The 21,764-nt window shown below is 41.0% G+C and overlaps 1 protein-coding gene across 1 annotated transcript; it reads right to left on the reverse strand.

Moving 5' to 3' along the window:
* Window positions 1-3,263: 3,263 nt before the first annotated feature.
* sertad4 (SERTA domain containing 4) lies at window positions 3,264-19,919 on the reverse strand. The gene is made up of 4 exons (XM_029494142.1): window positions 19,309-19,919; window positions 6,854-7,023; window positions 6,431-6,549; window positions 3,264-5,678 (listed from the first exon to the last, which is right to left on the reverse strand). The coding sequence occupies exons 2-4, from the start codon at window positions 7,002-7,004 to the stop codon at window positions 4,806-4,808; spliced, it is 1,143 nt and encodes a 380-aa protein (XP_029350002.1). The 5' UTR covers window positions 7,005-7,023; window positions 19,309-19,919; the 3' UTR covers window positions 3,264-4,805.
* Between the last annotated feature and the right edge of the window lie 1,845 nt (window positions 19,920-21,764).

Below are 21,764 nucleotides of genomic sequence, written 5' to 3' on the forward strand. Positions count from 1 at the left end.
GTCAGGCACATCCAAGGTTGGAGACCAAGGACGTCCACACAGCTTTGTCCTGACCTGCGACCACTGTGTTTGAAAATTATCGCCCTATATCCACGTAGTCAGCTACCTATCTACCTGCCTTCCAATCTGTCCACCTATCTATCTGTGTTGCTGTGGTGAATCTCCCAAACAGAGGAATTCTGTCTCTAAGGCAGGAGACAGCAGAACAGGGGGGGAAAAAGTGAGGAGAAAAAATGGAAAAGGGAAATTCTGACAATATGTTTGAGGCAGGGAGAGACGGAGGTGAGCCGGGTGGAGGTGGGGTGGGACCTCTGAGGCTTTGGAGCCAATTTGAGGACCTTGTGATGCAAAACCAGTCCTCGGCAACAGACAGTTCCCATGGCAACGGTGAGCTGCCAAAGTTCCTTGTTGACAAATGACAGCTTCCCTCTCCTCAGCACTCGCCTGGCGATGTCTGTGTGTGTGTTATTCGGCTTAGGTGTGGGGCAGAGACAGACACACAGAGATGAACAGCATTGTTTTCTGTATGCAGACACACAAACAGTATTATTACACACACTCATACACACTAATTCATGCCTTTTCATGGTTGCCCATCGTTGACACGAAGGATTCACTTGCCCCTTATTCTACCCCCAACGGTCAGCACTGAAGGTCTGACCCTAAACCTAATCCCAATATAACTCTAACTCTAAAGTCTTCATCCTTAAACATTCATTTAAGCTTGAAGGGTGCAGCACTTTGGCCTTCAAAAACCTGTTGGACCCCACAAGTATAGGACTGGACCTCATCCACACACATACGCATCCGGCACGCCCTTAGTATCTTCTGAATAACATGCCTCTAAATGTATTGGGATAGGGGTACATTTGCTAAAAGGAACTGCTTAAAATGTCGAGCTAAAAGTAATGAATAAAAGGTTTAACAGCTAAAATGAAGAGAAAAAACTAGTGAAAAAACAAACATTGGATTAAAATCACCAAGATAGCCAGAACATTTGAATAGGTTAACGTAATGACAACGCAACAAGTCACAGCTGACCAGTGAAATAGCTCCTATAGCTATATTTTGCTAATATTACAGGCAAAATGAAATATCAGCTAGAAAACCTCTGATTGAACAGCTGAAATAGTTAGCCAGTTAATCCAACTGACAGATGATTAGTCCAGTTAAAATGATCTATAAATGAATCAGCGACACTCAATAAAATCCACTTTTAAGTCATTTCTAAAGGAAACATTGTGGCAGTTGACGGTGCTTTTGAGGTGCAGCGGACAGAACAGGTTGGGTACTACCGGACGACGACGCAGTAGCTCGTAAAGATGCCACTGAATTTTCCTCTCAGTGTGGGTTTCATACAAGATGACAAAAACAAATAAATAAATGTGTAAATCGTTGTTGTGTGCAGTATGCTGCTTTTTACAGCAGTTTATCTGCTAAAAGGTCAGCCTGCTAACAGTGAGAGTGATGAAAAGAGAGCCGGTGATACTGATGGATCAGAAGCAGAGGAGGAAGATGGGGTAGACTGAGCGGCAGGATACACACACAGCCCTGCGGCAGAGGTGTCATGAAAAGATGATCTCCCATCCTCACCTTCGCAACAGAGCTGTCAAGATGTTCAGACCCGTGATTTAACCTCCCCACTTCACACCGCTACATCCTCCCAACACACACGCATATTTTCTCTACATCATGTGCTACAATGGCTTAGCTGCTGTCAAGCAATCCGGAGCAATGTCGCGCAAAACCTGTGCAGTATTAGAAATAATCCAGTAATTAGGCCACACATAGTGAGCACTATTACTGGATCAAAAGAACATTTAACAAAAAGCCCAGTAATGCCAGTGGATGACAGTACTGCGTAAGCCTAGATTGCTTTATGCTCGTATGAAAAGAATATTGTCAAATAGTCTCTGGCTTCTCTCCAGGTTCTATGGGATACAGGAAGAAGGGTCCATTTTATGTTGCAACAAAAGTGAATATTGCAGGAACAATAGATAAGACAGGGAGCGCAGGGAGGAGTGTGGAGGTGACTGCTCTGAGCATAATGTCAAAAAGATTAACATGAATCGAGCAGCAAAGTGACACCTGAGAGACATTTGGCACGAGCAGTAAGCTGCAGTGCTGCACTCCACTGAACAGCAGACAGGAAGGGAGGCAAGGCAATAAAGAGGAATTCACACACCTAAATTAAAACACACACACACGCACGCACGCACGTGTCATTGTGTTGTATTTGAGAGCTGCAAGAATCAGCATGATCATAGTGTGAAGAAATAAAGGAGGAAGCTGGATTTTTCCAACACTTCTTTTAATGATCTTTACACTTGTCACAGAACATCACATAGATTTATCAGAGCAGACACGCTCCTTTGTTGTTTTTAATAACAGACAATGCAGTTTTACATGTTCTTGTGTCAGAAACAAATATTGCTTCATCAAATTCTTTCATTTTTCAAAAATACCACCAATAATCACAGGGTTTCGGGGATTCAAATTAAATAGGCTGGTTCTCGGCTCGTCTTGTTGAAGATATGGCACTGATGTCAGTAGTGATGCAAACTGTCAGTTTTGTGTATCAGTGAAAAGAGAGGACAAGGGAGGAATAAATCCACCTTGCAAACCAAATGAGACCATCCAAATTATTTAAGTATAGATCACAAAAAAAAAACATAAAAGAAAATCTGACAAATACATCTTTACTCTTTTAACAACTTTGGTGTGGGTTTATCACCAGTGTAATCTTCAGAAGTGTCAAACAGATACAAACGAATAAGAAACTACTGATCATGCCATTGTGACAGAAAGGCTCATATAGGTAGATTAGATCTGGTTTGATTTGGTAGTCCTTGATTTTTTTCATCAAGGTAGCACTGTGGAATATCTCATGGATCTGTGTTTACTTATTTATCTTACAATGACAGACAGTACCCAAACAGGCTGACGGTGTTCGCCAACAAATGTGATCTCATTCAACCAAGCTCGATGTTAATTCAGGGATTAACAGGTGTGACTGTAAATGTATGGATGGATGGATGGACATTTCTTGAGAAGATTAGCGGTGCTGGTAAATACATTTTGTTACATCAGGACAGAGCCAGGCTAGTCCAGTCGTCCTCTTGGCTAATCAACTCACATTGAAGGAATATCCATCTTCTGACTTTGCTGTCAACCAGAGAGCAGAGAGGCATATTGTCAATAATGATCAAATATTTAGGCTCTTGGTTGAAAAACAAACAAACAAACAAAAAAAAAAAACACAACAACAACAACAAAGAACCAAAACACAATTCAACAGCTTTTTTTTGTTAAATTTTGAGGCTAACTGGGTCCAGTGTTTTTCAAAGATTCACCTTTGAAAGACACATGAAACAGAAATAAATACATGTTATTTCATTTTCTTGAATGACTCGTTGAAATAGCAACTGAAATGAAAAAAATTATAAATCGATCATATTGCCACTATAAATAAATGAATGTATGGGAAACGCTGAGGTCAACATAAATGAATTTCTTGAATCCCATTGGCAAGAACCTTTAGCCTCCAGTGACTGGGAGGATAAAGATAAAACCATACACTGGTTCATCTGTATTTACAGTCTCTCAGTGTAATGATGACGTTAAAACAGTTAAAATCAGAGTATAAGATCCAGTTTTCATGCTTGGTGATTGAGTACATTCTTGGTTACTGAACATCAATGGACAGACCTACCAAACTATAACAAGCCTTTTCTGTTTTAATCAAACAAATACAATAAATGTATAAATTATGTGGTGAGCTAGCTTGGCTTTTCAAGGCCTTGCCAAGTGTCCTTGAAGGTTGGCTTTATGTTTGAGCATCGTCAAGACAGGTAGGGCTAGAAAACATGCATTTTGAACTGAAAACACAGCACATTTTGGGAGTGGAAATTTAGTTTGAATTGAAATTGGAACCTTTCAACAACATTTGAATGAACCCCTGCATTCAACTACATGCCCTGTTTTAGTCAAACGCAGTCATTTGGAACAGATGATAGCTACTTTGTAACAAGAACAATTACATTAACACACAATATACATGTATCTATAAAAACACTAAGGCACTTGAAATTGCGATTTAACATTTCCAATGATTGTGATTGTTGTCTCTGAAATAATTTGAAGAATAAATGTTGTGCCACCACTGCAGCACAGTCACTCACCATTGCCTGAGACAGCATCAAAATCAAAATCAAAATCAAAATCAGCAGGCACACATTGTTGATGTGTAACCCATGTGTAATAAAAAGAACAGCTTAAAATCAAGTTTTAAAATGCTACATCATATTTTGCAAACACGCGCGCACACACACCCACACGCACATACACGCACAGAAGTATCCACTCGTGTATCCACATCCCTTCATTTCATATGCTTGTTTAGGGTCCTGAAATGAGACCGTTGCACCAATATAAAGCCCCATTTGAGACTTTTAGTTTCGTGCTGCGGGGCTTGAAAATGGTCTTGGAGACAGTGCAATAGCAAGATCCACTTCACCTTTGGGATTTTAGATCCCACCAAATGAGACAATGATTGCTTGAGAAATATTTCCAATGCCAATTGGGGCCATGAATTCTAGATTTTTTGATTCAACTTTAACACAAGCAAAAGAGTTGAATTTGTTTTGTTTGTGTAGAGTATATTGGAGCATTAAAATAAAGCTGATATGGCATCATAATAGTGTAGTTAGCTCACGTCTTCATCTGAATAACCTTCAGCTGATGACAATAGTCATCACTGTTACATTTTCATTCAAGCAGAATGAAAAGTTTGTCAGAAAGCACAATCATTGTCTATGAGCCCTGCGGTGCCAAAAGCTAACTTTGTGGAGCTCCCTTTCTGACACCCAATGACAGGGTCTCCCAACATGCTCCTCTTCCTCTTCATCCTCCTCCTCTTCTTCTTCCTCCTGCTCTCCATCCTCGTCCTCTTCTAACGTACCTGCCATGCAGCTGTCCTCCTCTGTCCTTGTACGTGCATGACCCAGCAAGGTTCTAGTCCTGCTTTTCTGTCTTGACTTGTCTTTGACAACAGAAGGCCCTGCTTGCCTTTCATCATCTTCCTCGTCGTCCTCCTCTTCCCTCTCTTCTTCTTCTTCATTTTCCTCTTCCTCTTCAACATCTTCATCCTCTTCATCACGCTCTTCTACAGCCACGGTCAGCCCTAACTTGCTATGGCTAGCTATCTGAAAAAATGAGGATGAGTGCGGTGTGGATGGGCAGGTAGAGAGCGCTGCATCATACATGGAGAAGGGGAGGTGGAGGTAGTGTCCTGCAGCAGCTGCTGCTGCGTAGATGCAGCAGCATGTCTGGGCACAGTCAGGGCGAAGCTCCCCTTGTCCTCCACGGACCATTCGGAAGCGCTTCCTGAAGGGTGGTCCAGCCTGGGGGGCTAAGCAGATCCGGGTGGGTAATGTTCCATGGAGGGCCTGGTGAGCAGGGTTGTTATTTGCTGGGAGGACACAGGGGCCAGGGGCGAATGCTGCATTTGGTGGGAAGCACCAGTCCGTGCTCTGTAGCAGGATCTCAGCTCGCAGACGCCGAAGAAGGTTGTTTACAAGCACAGAGCGTCGGAGGAAGGCCTCAGGGTCGTCAATGAATCTCATCTTTTCCAGGGAGAGACGCAGAACATGGGCCCGCTCCTCCAAAACTGGTGCAACCTAAAGGATATGATTCCATTAGATCTATGTATTTTGATCAATTGTTTAAATAGCCACGTACATACTGATTCAGTGGGAACACATCATACCGATTGATCATATCAATCAGCAGCTGTACGTGAGTTAAGGTCCAAAAGAAGTTTTCCTCAATTCTAAAATCACTCCACTTTGTAACTGTGTAGTATTTACATAAATCTGACTTGAGATTTGGAATAGAAGACAATTTCATGAGAATAGTTATATGTAGCAATCATTTGAAAGAAGATAAGAAAATGAAAAACACGATGAACAACAAAGCCAAGATTTTATGTGTTACATGGACTGTTGTAACTGTTAGAACACCCGCGGTGCACTTTCATAGATGCCAAAATGAAACTCTGCTAAGCTGTGTCTTTGATAGGGCGGCTCTATCAGTGATTGCAATATGTTATTGATTGAATAGTGATTTTGGACAGAGTATCAACCAGTGTGCTATTACTCTGCAATAGTTATATTCATTTAATTAGATGCATATTTTTCATACACTTTAACCAAAGAAGATTTTGTAATAACGTAATTATAATAACTTTAAGAGACAGAAAAAGAAAAAAAGAAAATGAAATTAATAACTAAAATATCATAATCAGTTTTCAATACCTGTATATTTGTTTAAAACATTTAAGACATTGTAGGTTTAAAGTCACATCTGAACAGTAAGATTTTAAAGGAGAACAAGACTACTGTGATTTCAGTATCGGTGTAGTAATACTTACAGTCTGGCAGTATGTTCTGAAACTGAATGAAGGCTCATCATCATCATCAACAAACTTCCTCTTGAAGTATGCAATCCTTGACACCGAAACATGATCAGGAATTCGTCTGCAAGAGGGCTCTGAGTGGCAAAACATGACCATAAATCAGCTGAAAGGCATGGCAATTTAACACTACGGACATATGATTAAGCATTACTGTATGTCTTGATAATGTAAAGTTACAACAGCCGCAATAGTCTGTAGGCTCAATCCATAAAATATGTCTCATCACTTTCAGGAGTGAAGGTGCAACCGTCTCGTTTCAAGCTTTACTCCTTGAATATCTATTCAATTACCACAGGCTGAGCTTGTTTTGTGGAACAGTATCTGATTAAGTCAAGCTTCAATAAACGACTGAATGAACATCTGTGTTGGCATGTGTACCTTGTGTAAATTGCTCTTCGGAGCTGCATGGTGGGGCATTTGACAGGCAAGTCTTGGTACAGCGCTCAGATTCCCATATGGGCGGATACGTGGAGAGCGGTGGGTCTCCTTCTGGGTCCAGGAAGGGATTCATTGACAAAACAAGGGTCATCTCTCTCTCCAATTTCGATCTGGGGAAAAATAAAAAAAAATATCTGAAATTCACCCAACTGAGAGGACAACAGGTTTGTACTCAAAGTAAATATTCATCAGCTCAAAAATGTGGGAACAGAACATTTCCAATTGTATATGTTAATTAGAAAATCTTTCATAATAAACACCAGTTTGTAAACTACATTACCAATGAACACGTCACTGCATGGATTTCATTTTGCATATGTTTTCCTAATGATGTGGTAAATGTTAACAAGTTTGCCTGTGATACTGGAAAATACGCTGGCGTTGTGTGGAGGAACCTGCTTCCATGCAAGCTGTGTGAGAAATCCGAACGACAATAATGGCAAATACTAAAAATTGGCAGATGGCTGGCAACTCTGTGATACGTTACAAGTGGGACACAGATGGAGAGATGACACCCACTCACACCATGAATTCCCTATTGATTAGGCGGTTGGGTAGTCAGCGAGATGTTTGACACCAATTTGCTCAGTGAAATGAACCCCACAAGCGGAAATGCACTGGGAAGCTGCGTCAATAGCATGGTAATCTGGGAGGAAGAGATGTGCACTGACTGGGTCAGTGGGTCCAGCAGAAAAAGGCAAACAACTTCACAAAAGGTATTCAACAGGCTCACTGCAGGTTTGATTTGAATGTTGATGTTTTTTTTTTCTACTTGACACAGATATTTGGGGTCATACTACATTTTTTTTTTTTAAGTGGTGTAAGTAGGACAAAACATGAGAAACGTTGCTTAGTGGTGAGCACCAACTGAGCTCCCCCCCCCCAATCTGACAACAAAGCCCTGCTATCAAAAAACCAAGGAGTCTCAGAGCCAAAGTCGTTCTCTGAACCAGCAGTGAGACACTGCATCGTCCTTTTGATCACAATGAATGGCTGTCATTTGATTCGCTGTTGTTTCCTCCCCTTCATGCACAATGCAAAGCCAGCTGTTTGAAGCGTAAGCGGCTGGACCTCCTTGTCACCACTATCCTCCTCAGAGCTCCTCCTGCCCCTCCTCCACCTGCCCACACGAGGAGACGTCATCGCCCACAAACCATCTTGACAGACCAAACTGAGGCGACACCATCTCAGCCTTACCCCTGTTGGGTAGCTGATTAAAATGTCCGCTTCAATAAGCTCCCTGCTTTGCTTGGATGCAGTTTTATTTCTTTGTGCTTCTTTTCAAGTGTTTGCTTTTAACAGACTAATCAGACACACCTAAAACCACTGAAACGTCACCTCAGACTGTGTCGCTGTTACCAACCCTATCTACCAGCTGCAGGGAGTAATGGATTACATGGAGGAGCTTTACATTTTCTATTTTTTAAGGATTCATCAGGCCAACAGCCAACTACAAAAACCCAGTACTATTTCTGTATTGCTGCAGCTGAATCACTAATCTGTCTATTTTGTAAATTTTACACCCCATCTTATCCTAACTCATAAAGAAGATGCAGAGAGTGGGATTCAGGTTAAGGTTCGAGCAAAGGTTTCAGTCAGGAGGTGAAGAGACAGCTCTGTATTTCAGAGAGCACATCATTTCCTACACTTCAGGCAACACAGCTTATGTTAACAGTAATATGGACTGCAGTTGCTGAAAGCGCAAATTCAAATTTTAGGGAATGAGAAAACATATTATGGTTCAAATCAACAATTCACCGATAATCTCTGCATATGGCTGAACTACAGAGAAAATCTAGATGGAAGAGATGAGGTTGTCTTTTTAGTTTGATGGAGCCTGTTTTGGCCTCAATCCCCAATGTAATATTATGGATTATTCACATTTTATCACCTGTTGTCATTGTTAAACCACACTTGTGCAAGCTATATTCTGCTGCTCAGGGCTCCCCCACCAAGGCCCACCAACTAGGGCCAATTATGTCACTGTTATCAAGCGCTAGCGCCATGGTTAATTAGCAGCTTTGGCCTTTCTCATTTCCCCCCGAGCTGCTTTTTTTACCCTTAGCTTTTTTCCTCTCCATCACCTCCACTCACTGCTGCTGTTACTACGTTTGCTTGGGCACAAAGAAACAAGCATGCCATCACTCCCTCTGCCCTCCGTAGGGACCTCCATCTCGACATCGCCCCCACCCTCTTTCACCGTCTTTCATCCCCCAGTCTCAATGTCTCGCTCTCTCCTTGTGTTTCTCTCCCTCTGTCACTGACATCCTTTCAACAGCGGTCACAGCTGACAGCTCTCTGAACCAGGAAGGGTGCGTGGGGTGGGTGGGGGGTTGAGAAAGGAGAAGAAAAAAAATATAAAAAAAACACAACCACACACACACAAAAAAAACAAAACAATGGGAATACCGACAGAGCAGCTTCCCTGCATGTACAGCAATACTTCTTGTTCTTCAAAGAAAAGGAGGAGGAGGGGGGTAGACTGTGAACAAGTGTGTGTGCGTCTGTGAAAGAGGAAGGGAGAAACGGGCTGAGAAATAAAAACAAGGAACGAGGAGAGAAAAATCTCCTGGGGGGATATCATCTCTCTCTTTCTCTATTTCTGTCTGCAACTCACAGGAATGTGAGAGTGACTGCGTGTGTGTGAGATTGTGTTTAACAGAGTGTGTATTTTGAGAAAAAAAAAAGGTACCTGTGAATGTGTACATGTGTAAATGAGTGTATGTGTGTCTGAGTGTGTATGTGAGGCACTGCTTCACCTCTGTTAAGTCACAGCTCCTCTGGCTTCATCCTTCTTATCTTCCCTCTCTCACAGCTTCCCTACCTCTGTCTAACTCTCTATCTCGCCTTCTTTTTCATTACACCCTTTGATGATGAGAAGTTAATTGCAGTGCCAGTGCACGAGACAAACCGTGGGAGGGAGGCAGAGTGATGGAGAATAGGAGGAGGAGGAGAATGGGAAGAGGTGGAGGAGCAGATAAAGGGAGGACTGAGGGAGGGATGGATAGATGGAATGAGTCAGGGAAGGAAAGATAAGTGCCTTAGGAGCCTTGTCATGAGTGGAGACAGATCGCCCGCAGGGATGATTTTTGCTGCTGTGATTGACTCACTCCCTCCAGCGCTAAGATAGACAGGCACACACACTCAGACATGCACAGCTTGTAGTGCCCTCAAATATTTTGGAGAGGAAGTCAGCTAAGGCCATGACAGTCAACCAAGGTGCTCCAGGACCACAACACTAATGTGAGATTCTTACTTTTCCCACATATACTGTAGGTGTTATTTTATCTTCCTCAAGCCAAGCTATTTTTGGCATCCACATCCTAATATTATTCAATGTCTTTGGCAGCTTTGAAGATTTTAATTTGGGATTTGTATTAAATTTTGGTATTGTTTGATTAATGGTATTTTCATTTCAACAAAGATTGCATTCTTCAAAAGAGCAGCAACCTCTAGACAACATCAAATCTAGATGGGTGTCAGGAGTATGCTCTTCGGATGATGTGGTACACAACAGCATGGATGTGGATACAACATATCTTAATAAAAGTATCTTTAACAGGCTATTTCTATGTGTTCTACACCACATAATGGTTTCTTGATGTTAGGTAATAGGTGGTAGTGATTGTTGGAAACAAATACCAAAAACTCTTCAGACTTCCAGCATCTATGGAAACAAAATCCCCCCAAAATCCCCATTACTGTGTTTACAATACAGCAGTTATAATACACTCTCTAAGCAGCATTGGGTCTTTGGGTCTGATTGGAGGCTACAGTCTGTCGTTACCGGATTGCGATGAGATGGGCTGGTGCTAGCTGGTTGCTAGCTTCAGTACAGAAAAAAAAAAAAAAAAGTTTAGAGACAAGTTGCTGAAATCCAAATTCATAACCATTTTTAAAGACATTTAAAATTCAGCTGAAAACATTAAAAGGTCAACCCAAGAAAAGTCTTTAACCAGCTCATAGATGCCGAATTAGCTTAATGAGTTTGCTAGCTGTTGTTGTCTCACAGTAAAATCTAGGACACCAGCTAGTAATTAGCAGTCTGTTTTTGTCTTCTGTCTGATATTAAAGCAATATTAAAATTTTAATGAGTATTATAATGATGATTGTCTAATGTCCACATTGTTTTCAAATAACTTTTCAGGAATTGTTTTCTTACTGGCTGACACGTGTCCAAGTATATCTTCAATCTACCATCAGCCAAGCAGATATACTGGTCTGGTGCTTGTGAAAAGTGTGACTGTAAATTATAGTAAATTAATTGTGTACTTCCTCCTCTTCCTATTCAACTTTGCAGTTTTGAATTTAAGGACTGACTCAGCAAATCCATTTTTGTTTCCCTGCAGACATTGCTGGGCTGCATGCCTCAGATATGAGCACTGTTTCACATTTTGTTCGCAAATGCTGTTCAATATCAAAAGGAGGTTTTGAAGACGAAAGTAGTGCTGTCTCTGGTCACATGCATTTGTGTTATTAAGGTGGATAAACTATGACCCTTCGCTCAGAGCCAAATAGCAACCTGAAAAATAAGCAGCCTAACAGTAAATAGTGCAACAGTATACGGGGGAGCTTTCAGCTTATCTGCTTGTTATCTTCATTCTGTAAGCTGTTGCTTTTTAAAAGTGTTTTGAAGTTCCACTTACTTGCTCTAAACCTTGCGTTTAGTAAAGAACACCTGAAGAAAATATGATATTTCAGGCAAACATGGGGGCAGTTTTGATTCAACTGTGATTCTGGGGCAGTATGAAACATGTCTCTAATAAACTTTGTGCTCTCTCAAAGTAATTTTCTCCGTGGCCTCAAAAATGCTAATCGATCCAGCATGTGTTTGACAGAGTGTGTGCTGCATGTACTACCCCGTGTGTGTGTGTACGTGTCAAGTGTTTACTCCCTGTACTTTTGGCCAGGTTTTTAGTAAGTGTTTCCGACCCTTAGGGGAACAGATAGCAGTGAAAAGAGTTCATGTCTGTGGTTTTCACATCAAAACAGATCCCAGGCGGCCCAAGAGGGTCTTCACAACACACACAGAATCAGGAAGATAAATTGCAGGATAGGGAATTCTACAGGTAAGAGTGTGTTGTTTAGATTTTGTTCTGCCGTATTCCATTACCACACACCCTGTGCATCAAGATCAAAACCAACACCCCCACCCCCCCCAATAAAAAAGACCAAAACAGTGCAACACACTTTCACTACACATTTCTGATAACAGTTGTATAATTTCATGAAAAATGTTATTGATAAAACACATGACGGTGTTATGATTGCACAGAGACTGAGAACAGTGATTATAGTCACTAATCATACTTGTGTGTTCCTGGGCAAACATGTTTCTTCTTTGTACAAAAAATTCTTACTGTCCTAAACAAAAATATAGTCCATATATTTTTTCTCACTCATGTTGGGGCAATTTTCCTGCCTCAATCTTGACATGCTTTGGCATTGGATCTTCCAAGATTGCAACAAATTGTGTGAGATGGAAGTGCTTACACACTGGAAAACAGTTAATAATGACAAATTGTATGATTTATCACACAAAAATGTAAAAAAAAAAAAAAAAAAAAAAAAAAAAAGGCCAGCAGCATAGTGGTTACAACTGTCCTTTGTGGAGTATTCAAGTTCTCTGAGTATTCAGTATTCAGGTACTACGGCTTTCTCCCACCGTCCAAAGACATACATGTTTCGGTTTATTGGTGACTTTAAATTGCCCACAAATCTGAGTGTGAGTGGTTGTCTGTCTCAGTATGTTGGCCTTGTTTTTTTTCCCTCCAAATTGTGAAATCAGTTTATACCAACATTTAATTGAAGAACCAGTTTAATAAATGTATGTTGGCCTTGTGATGGACTGGCGACTTGCCTAATGTGAGCTGGGATTGGCTCCAGCACCCTCCATGACCCGCAAATGGATAAGCGGTAGAAAATGAATGAATGAATGAAGCAGTAGAATAATGTTTAACATCTACACATATGCATTATCAAGGATTAACTATTATTATCTGTGATTAACTGTCAACTTCTGATAATACCATATTATCTCTCTGACAGACCAAATAAATGTAGAAAATAACTGAATTGGGGACAAAGTGAAGGCACTTTGGTTGTAATGCTCAACCACAGCGATGAACCATTTGCCATGCCTCACATATCATTTTACTGGTGAGACACTTCACAGGAAATGGCCAATTTGATGGAACAAACTGCTAGGAGTGTCATACATATGGAACACTGAAATGCGTTCCATATGTATCAAACACTGAGAACTGCATTGACGGTAACCTTGTGCATATGTACAAAGCGAGAAAAATCCTCTAAGTCACTCTTGACAATGTCAGCTCTTGTCAGTGTCAGTGCCTGTGTATGTCAGTACTTATTCCTGTATAGACACAGACAGGTGTGCATGTGTATTTGTGCGACACAAATACAAATGCACACATACAGTGACAGTTTGTGTGGTGGACCAAATCTAAGTGATACATCTCCACAGTGAGAAGATAAGTGGGCGTAGCCCTGAAAGAGTTGCCTGTGGTTGCGCTGACAGGAGCTTCAACAGCAAGCTTCCATAGAGCTCTGTGATCTCACGGCAGGAACTTTGAATCTCCCAAGAAGAGGGAAAACTTGAGTACTGCTGCTGCCGTCCCTGCTCCCCTGCATTTCTTTTTTTCATTTGATGCCTGCTGCCTCAGCTCACACACACAGAAAGAGAATGTTGATGAGTTTTGACAGGGACAGAGCCACAGAAATCTGTCACATGTGGAGTACCTGTTGTATGTTTTCACCATAGGATTTCCTGTCACCTGCAAGCTTTGATGCTCAGCCTTTTAAATTCTCTTCTGCCTCTTGTATTACATGCACACTCAGATTTCAAATGTAGGTGCAACTGCAAAAGTTACTTTGAAAATCCAATCAAATCTGACACAAAACACTTTGGGCTAAGGTCCAATTCCCTCATGGTTTCTTTAGGTACTCCGGTTTCCGCCCACTGTCCAAAGACATCATATTTAGGTTGATTTGTGACTCTAAATTGTCCACAAGTCTGAGTGTGAGTAATTGTTGGTCTCAGTCTGTCTCTGTGTGTTGGCCCTGTGATGGACTGGAACCTGTCCAGGGGATACCCCACCCTTGCCCAATGTGATTACCCCCCCCCCCACACACAACCCGGAAACAGATAAGTGAAGGAAGATGAATGAATGAACAGACATGTAAAGAAATACTTTTGAATTTTACACTGAGTCAATAAATCAGTAAATGCAAACTGTAACAAATGGCAACAGAAACAGATTGAGTGAATAAATCATGCTAAACAACAAGTAAATGCAAATGCAAATGTAATGTCACTCAAGCTTAAACCTAAACACAAATTTTAATACATGAGACAACATGAATGTTTTCCATCAATCTACATATTTTCCCATCCTTTGACTGGGACTCTCAAATTAAGTCATCTTGTTGCATCCTTATCTTCTGCCACGGTTTAATGACACCCAACTAGAGAATTAGCACTTCCAGCTTTTTATGTAGATTTGCTTAACTCTTAATATTTGTAAAACAGTTTTCTAGAAATCCTGTAGACATTCAGTTTCATTCCAAACAGAAATAAAACATTATGTTCAAAATCGACCAAAAAAACCCCAACACAAACAAACCCCCCCAAATCCTTTCTCGCCCGTCATTATCATAAGATATCTCTGGCACATCACTAATAGCTGAATTATTTACTTACTATAGATAATATCAATCTAGTATCTATATCACATAAAAACTACAGGTAAATACCAGGAAGAAAGCAGGCTAATGACTAATAAATGGTAGGAGAGCTGGTCGTATGATTTTGATCATCATACTGTAACTGAGAACTCTAAGCCAAGATTCAACCCACCTCTTCTCGGTATGGAGAAGCTTTATTCCATCAATATGCCTGGTGGCGTGGGGGTGGAGAGTGTGCAAGTGCCGGCATCAAAGGGTGAAGCACACAGCAAGACAGCACAGATAGAGAATAGATAATAGGTTTCATGACATCAAGTTCTCCTTCAGAGTGGCAACAACAAGGCATGTACGCCATGAATCAAAACTGAGACACTCAAATAGCAAGTAATTAGCCCCCCATTATTGGAGTGGACCACAGTCACATAGAAACACTGAGAATTACCACAGTGGGCAAATCAGACATAACAGCTAAAGAGGCTTTGGAGAAGCAAGCTCAAAAAATAAATCAATGCCAAAACAATCAATGCTTTCTAGGCTTTTGCAAAAACTATGCTGTGCGGGAAACCTCAAAGGTTTTTCCTTTTATGTACTTATGTGTGACATTATGTCCTTGCTTTGGAATTTGTGCAGGTTTTCAGATTCTTAAAAAAAATAAAATAAATAAAAAAATCAGTTCTCTGCCTTATGCAATACATGTTAGGCCTCATTTATCCATCCATCCATCCATCTTCTACTGCTTTTCCATTTCCGAATCGCGGGGGCCTAATTTACATTAAGGTAAAACAGCTTCCCCCAAAATTCTTCTACAGTGCTTTAGTAAGCATACCACTTAAGTCCTAGTGCACACATAAACACTTCTTACAGTTACATGGGCAAACATCTATACAAACTTCTGCACAGGATGTCCACGCACAAAATGTTTCAGAGACCCGGGCAGTGTAATATCTTTGCCCTCTTTTCATAATATAAGCAGCACTATTTTTTCAAAGTGCACTTACATGATGCAACATACACTAATTATGTGTGTGTGGTATAATTCAAGGCGTTGAAAATAACACCAGATGGAACTTAGATTAGTGCATATCTCTATGCCTAATTGAAATTATAATGAAGAGGAGGACAGCAGGCACATGTTCGTGATCTGAGTGTGATCTAAGCAATGTTTTTTGGACTTTTTGTAATTTCATCCACATTTGACGATTACACATGATTTACATCCAACGGTGATAATATGTTGTATTTACAATCTAATTTCTACATCTGCAGATGGTTTGTTACACAGGACCATCTGCGAAAGCTTCATCGAACTGTTTGGGAGATAGGACGCTCTTAAAAAAAAAAACAAAAAAAACTACTTTGCAGCTGATTGGATTTACTTTGCCTATCGCTAGCTGTTATGAGCTAACTTCAACCAATCAGATTCTGCATCCATACCATTTTTTTACATCACCAGCACCGCCACTTGGGTAAACAGAAAAAAAAAAACAAAAACAAAACAACCTTGCTAAAGCCAGTCAGGAGGACAGAACATTTTTATTGTCAAGAAAAAACACCAGCGTTGTTCTTTGCTCAACTTTCAGCAAAGAGAGTCTCTCCAGTTCTATTATAACTGGGGCTTATGACAACATCTATACTGGCTCTGTACGGCCCGCCTTTCTGTTGGTCAGGGAGGGATTCTTGCCCATGAGAATTTGTCCTGATTGACACAGAGTGTAAATAGACCCTGTCATTGAATGCAATTCGGGGTTTGGGAAAAAATTCTATCCCATATCAACCATCTTGTTTCAGTTTGTTTTAAGGGTAGTCTGGTAACGGCTAGAAATTGCAGCCAACCAAATAGGAGCCTCCTCTGCCATTCTTCTCTTATGCCGTCTTATATTGATGATATCAATTTTTTTTTGTTGCATTTTCAATTCTGTTTGTGCCAGCTTGCAGCCTGTCAAGAGGCATCAGAGCCGTGTGCAAATGGTGGAGGGCCGTCTTGGCCGCGGTGGCGTGACTAAGCTGGGTTCAGAGCCCTTAAGGGTTTCATGGGGCACGCTTCTTGGTGAGTGGTGACACATGTGTTGTGACAAGGCGGCTGTACGGAGCTCCATTATGGTTTATCTGGGAATGGCTTGTTGTGGCTGTGAGGGTTAGCAAGCCAGGACTCTGTGGGTACATCAGTGACATTCTCCTAGAGGTGGATGCACCACATTAAAAACAGACAAGGGCATCGGCATGTGCTTATTTTAAAAACAAAACAAAAAAACTTGTTTTGTCACATTACAGTATCCTCAAGTAATCCATTCTACACTCCTGAACAGACAACGTTCAGGGGATTTTCAAACTATGTTCTTTGCAATAGAGTATGAAACTGAAGGACACCTTCAAAGCTAATGAAAGGGATGTAAAATCCACCAAAATTACACATATTTGACCACTTAAGGGAAATGACACACTACTTGTACATTTCAAACCACTGTTTGAATATGTTGCCTTAATATCATCTAAATAAATGGAACACTTTGGGGCAGGTCTAAATTACCTACAGAAACATACAGGAAAGTGATGATCTCTGGGGAAAATATATTTTTTTAAGTAACTAACGGATATTTAGGTGCAGGCTGCAAATGCTAGTCATAAGGTTCTTGCTATAAATAAAGGTCACGTCACACGCTCCTCTATTTTTACACTTGTGTTGAAACAAATGTGTGTTCTCTCCTCTTAAGTTGTCCACCTTAGTTGTGTGTCTTTCTGAAGCACAAAGGCGTATTCATGACAGGGAAGCAGCCTGAGGGGAAGAAAGAAGTCTGGGGCTACACCCTGCAGTCCTCTCTCTCACTAGCAGAAAAAACACACACACGCACTAAATCAGCTCAACTTGTCTTGGCTGAAACCTTTTACACAAAACAGAGCACCAAAGGAGAGGGACAAAGGGAATGAGACATGAAGCCAGCCAACTATCATCAACAGTGACTGCACTGGAATATACTTCACCCTCTGCACCTGCTTTATTCTGCCTTTCTGGCACATTACAAACCATTACAGGTTTGTGTATGAGCAGCCCACTTCGAGTGATGTTAATTTTATGCTTGGCACTGCGTCTGCTGAAAGACAGCCTTTAAAAATGTATTGAATCTCCTTCAGCTTACACTACATGTCTGCTAAGAGCCATGTTTTGAAATGCTGTTCCAGATGTGAGACTCTGCACCCTGCTGAGAGAGATGAATGTTTAGGGGGCTGCAGGCTACCTACAGGTTCACATCCTTAATGAGCAGAAGAGTCTGCTGAGAGCAAGATATGATTGATAGCGCCGCGACAGAAATGAAAGAGGGAAATCGCAGCAAGGGCTTTTGATAAAGATGATGGGGTGGAGGGCTTTGGCAGGCGGCAAAGAGAAGAAATCTGGCATCGGACTAGCCCAAGCTAGATGCCAGGAACCCGTCCACCATGCTGCAAAGCCAGAGTGTTTCCTCTTGTTACAACCGCTCTTCCCTGGTCTGTGAGTCTAATCTGAGCTGGATGCTCTTCCCTGTTGCGTGCCTCCCTATATTCCACATAACACACTTTTCCCTCCAAGTGAAACAAATAGCAAAGGTGGAATTCCTGGCAAGTGACTCCGGATGTTGTTGGCAGTGAGTGGAGGTGAAGCGCATCCAACCCTATTACCAGCCGTCTGCAGTAGAAGCCTCCGTTTCATCAAAACAGTCGATAAAATGGTTAAAGACAGAGGGGAAATAGTTTATTAATGATATCAACTCACAACATGTGTTCCTCTGGAATTGCTTTCCTTTTAATCGTTTTTAATGAGGGTAACAAAGTGCTAATAGTCCACTCTGAGTAGAGTCGATGCTCGTGACACTAAGTCTAAGAAAGCAGAGAAATGACATCAAGGAGAGAATTACAACAGCAGCTCAGAATTCAGCTAAATCGCCTAAACCCCGTGCTTTCAGAAGGCAGCAGTAATACAGGCAACCGCCACTTTGGGATTTGCAGCCAAGTGCTGTCCCCACAAAATAATGAAGTGAGGCTGGATGGATGCCAGGAGGGTGGCTGGTTATGTCAGCCTGCATAATGTGTTAGACCAGGGTCTCTGTCATGTCATACTTATGAGCCATTGGCTGCCACGAATCTCATTAATCCTGCAGTATCACATCTAATCAATATAATACACCTTTATCTAGTTCAGGGGACACTGCATACATTAACCACGTTGTCTAGACTGATACAGTTTTGGAAAAATACACAGAATCAATTTAAACATGTTCAATTTCAATCAGCTTTGTGTATTACAAGTTTACATTGATAGATGCTGGACTGGAGTGGACAGAACTACTACAGTAAAAGTACTTCCTTACCATTTATGATGATCTCTTTCATTTACTTAACAACAAACTCACTGTTTTCCTTCTGACTGTAACAGTGTATTATATATGGGCGACGACATGTGCACTTCCTAAAATTTAGTTTGACTCCCGATGGATGCTGTAATTATTACATCCCGTAAACAAAGACACATAAAAATTGGACCTCATGTATTAGAGAGAGACGGGGAAAAAAAGAATAACAAGCGAGTATGTGAGAAGGATAACTTAGGGTGGCAAAAAAACAACAAAACAAAACAAAATTACATACCTTAACTTCTGTATGCGGTGGACCTTATACTTACATATTGGACATATGTAGCCGTGGGAACGTTAGCTTACCTGTCTTGAATTGTTTTAATGTCGTCCTCGGCTCCACACTTGCTTTGTGGTTTAACGACTGAAATCCAAGGTGGGTTGATGAAAATGAAAAAAAAAAATTACAACAAAAACAAAAAGGGAAGAAAGAAAGAAAAGTCCCGCTGAATAAATACTATGTGTCCTCCGCCGGCTCCGTGTTGTTTTTCTAATTTTAGCCGAGCGGCAGACACGCGAAGCGCACGCAGTCTGTTTAAACGCTACTTACGTAATTACCGCCTAATTGGCGACTTGTCCAAATACTAATCATTAAGCGCGCGCGCCTTTCTCTCGCCAGACCCCGCGTGAAGCATCCCCACGCGCTCTGCTTTAGCTGGCAGCGTTTTGTTTTTGTTTGTTTTGTTTTGTTTTCCCTGCTTCCTCCGCGGTGAAGTGTTTTTTTTTTTTTTTTTTTGTTCTTTTTTTTTAAGAAGAAGAAAAGAAAACGGAAGAGGCTACGTGTGTCCGTGTCGGTGGTGCGGTAGTCTAGTCCATTCACGGCGGCTGAGGGTCCCGAGCTGCTGGCTCCGTCACGGCCGGGTTGACAGTTAATGTGAATGTGCGGCGGAGAGAAAACAGCAGCGACGCAGCTCCGCTCCCTCCAGTCAACTACTGCCGAAGCAAGCCGGCTTCAGGGGCTGCTCGGAAATTAGACATCTCCCCTCCTCCGTCTCCCCCGTCAACAAGTTGGAGAGCGAACAGCCGTCGAATTGTCAAAGCAGATTTAGAATCGCTGATTGTGTTGATTATTATAGGGAGCACAACTAACGATTTCTTCTTCTTTTTTTTTTTAACATTATTGATTCATTTCTACATAATCTTCCTCAGTGCTCTTAAGATTGCTTGCTTTATCTAACAATCGAATGATACCAGATTTTCTGAGTAAAATAAACAACTTTTACAAATGTTAAAGGTGGAACCAAAACGTTTTTCGCATTCATTCAAAAAAATACGTATAGGCTTCATATATTTTGACGGCAAAGTGGGCAATGAGAACTATCGCTTCATCTGCTCAATGCTTTCTTGCTGACTCCATCAAACAGTTGTTCATTTGCGTTCTGAAAATTTTAAGCCAACCAAAAATACTCCCATAATTCATTTTACAGTCATTCAAGGCCAACAACGATTAAAGGTTTGCCATTTGTTCATCAGAATAGATGCAGACTTTCTGATAATTACTTCAGTGCTCAGTGCAGGTCTGCTCAAAAATCTGATACATCTTTTTTTTCTGTCAACGTCAATCAGCTAAATGTTTCAGCTTTGTTTATTATTTATTAGTATCACCTAATAAATAATTCCTGCTCCCTCGTAAGCCCAATTATTAATAAATCATTAGCAAAGCCCTACATCACCAGCTTTACCAGTGTTTTACTCGTCAGTGTTTCCATTTTCATTTAATAGTCCTCGAAATGTCTAATTAAAACCACATTGGTTGGGCCTGTGCACTGAGTGTCTAATCATCATATTTCCGACAGCACTTGAAGGCGTTTCAACACTTTTTTTTTTTTTTTTTAGATGGGTTGTGTGTTGGATATCTGCTCTGCAGGGATGTGACCGACAAAGAGAGGGGAGGGAGCAAGCCCCTCTCATCTGTTATGCATTTCCCCTTTGATTCAGCAGCAGCCACTGAATCTTATTTTCCAGCATTTCTTCCCCTAAGCGCTTTGTTCTGTGTTCAGCTGTGGAATGTGCTGGAGAACACAGTTAATTGTGTAAAAAAAAAAAAAAAAAAAAAAAAACACCACAAAATCCCTCATATGTCTGGTCTTGCTCTTCTCTTTTTTACCTTTTTATCATTTTTCTTTCTTTTTTTTTTTTTGTTTTTGTTTTGCAGCTATAACTGGAAATGAACAATTTACGTTTGTGCCGAGATCACACAAAGCAGGGGTGTCTTACATCACAACAAAATCCCTGCAGAGAAGGAAAAACGAATGGTTACAAAGATATTATCTGTCTGCACAATAGATGCAGCAAGCCAAAGTGTAAACACTCATCCTAAGTGCTTCCCAGTATGCCTTTTCATTATTTACAACAACAACAACAAACAACTATGTTCAGATTTGGACTTAAAGGTAGTAGTGGTTGCTCCACCTGGGCATATGCGCATTTGTCTTTTTCATTAATGCATCTAACATGTACTAACCCCATTCATGTTCTCTTTCAGTAACACTACTCTGTACTGCTTTCATTTCAACAGCTGAATAGTTATTTCACCCTGTGAACAGAACAGTGAAATGAGCCAACATTGTACAAGTCAAGCAGTGCCCATGAGAGCGGCAGGATTTTTGAAATAGAAAAACTTGCAGCACTCATGCAAATTCGCAGACACTAAAAAGTTCACGGCTTCTGAAACAGCTTAAGTTCAAAATTGTTCTTATTTACCAACTGGCCACATGATAAAAATAAAAACTAATAATAAAAAAATGCAATACTTGCTCCAC

The sequence above is a fragment of the Echeneis naucrates genome, chromosome 22 (assembly GCF_900963305.1).
Source record: "Echeneis naucrates chromosome 22, fEcheNa1.1, whole genome shotgun sequence".
Classification (NCBI taxonomy): Eukaryota; Metazoa; Chordata; class Actinopteri; order Carangiformes; family Echeneidae; genus Echeneis; species Echeneis naucrates.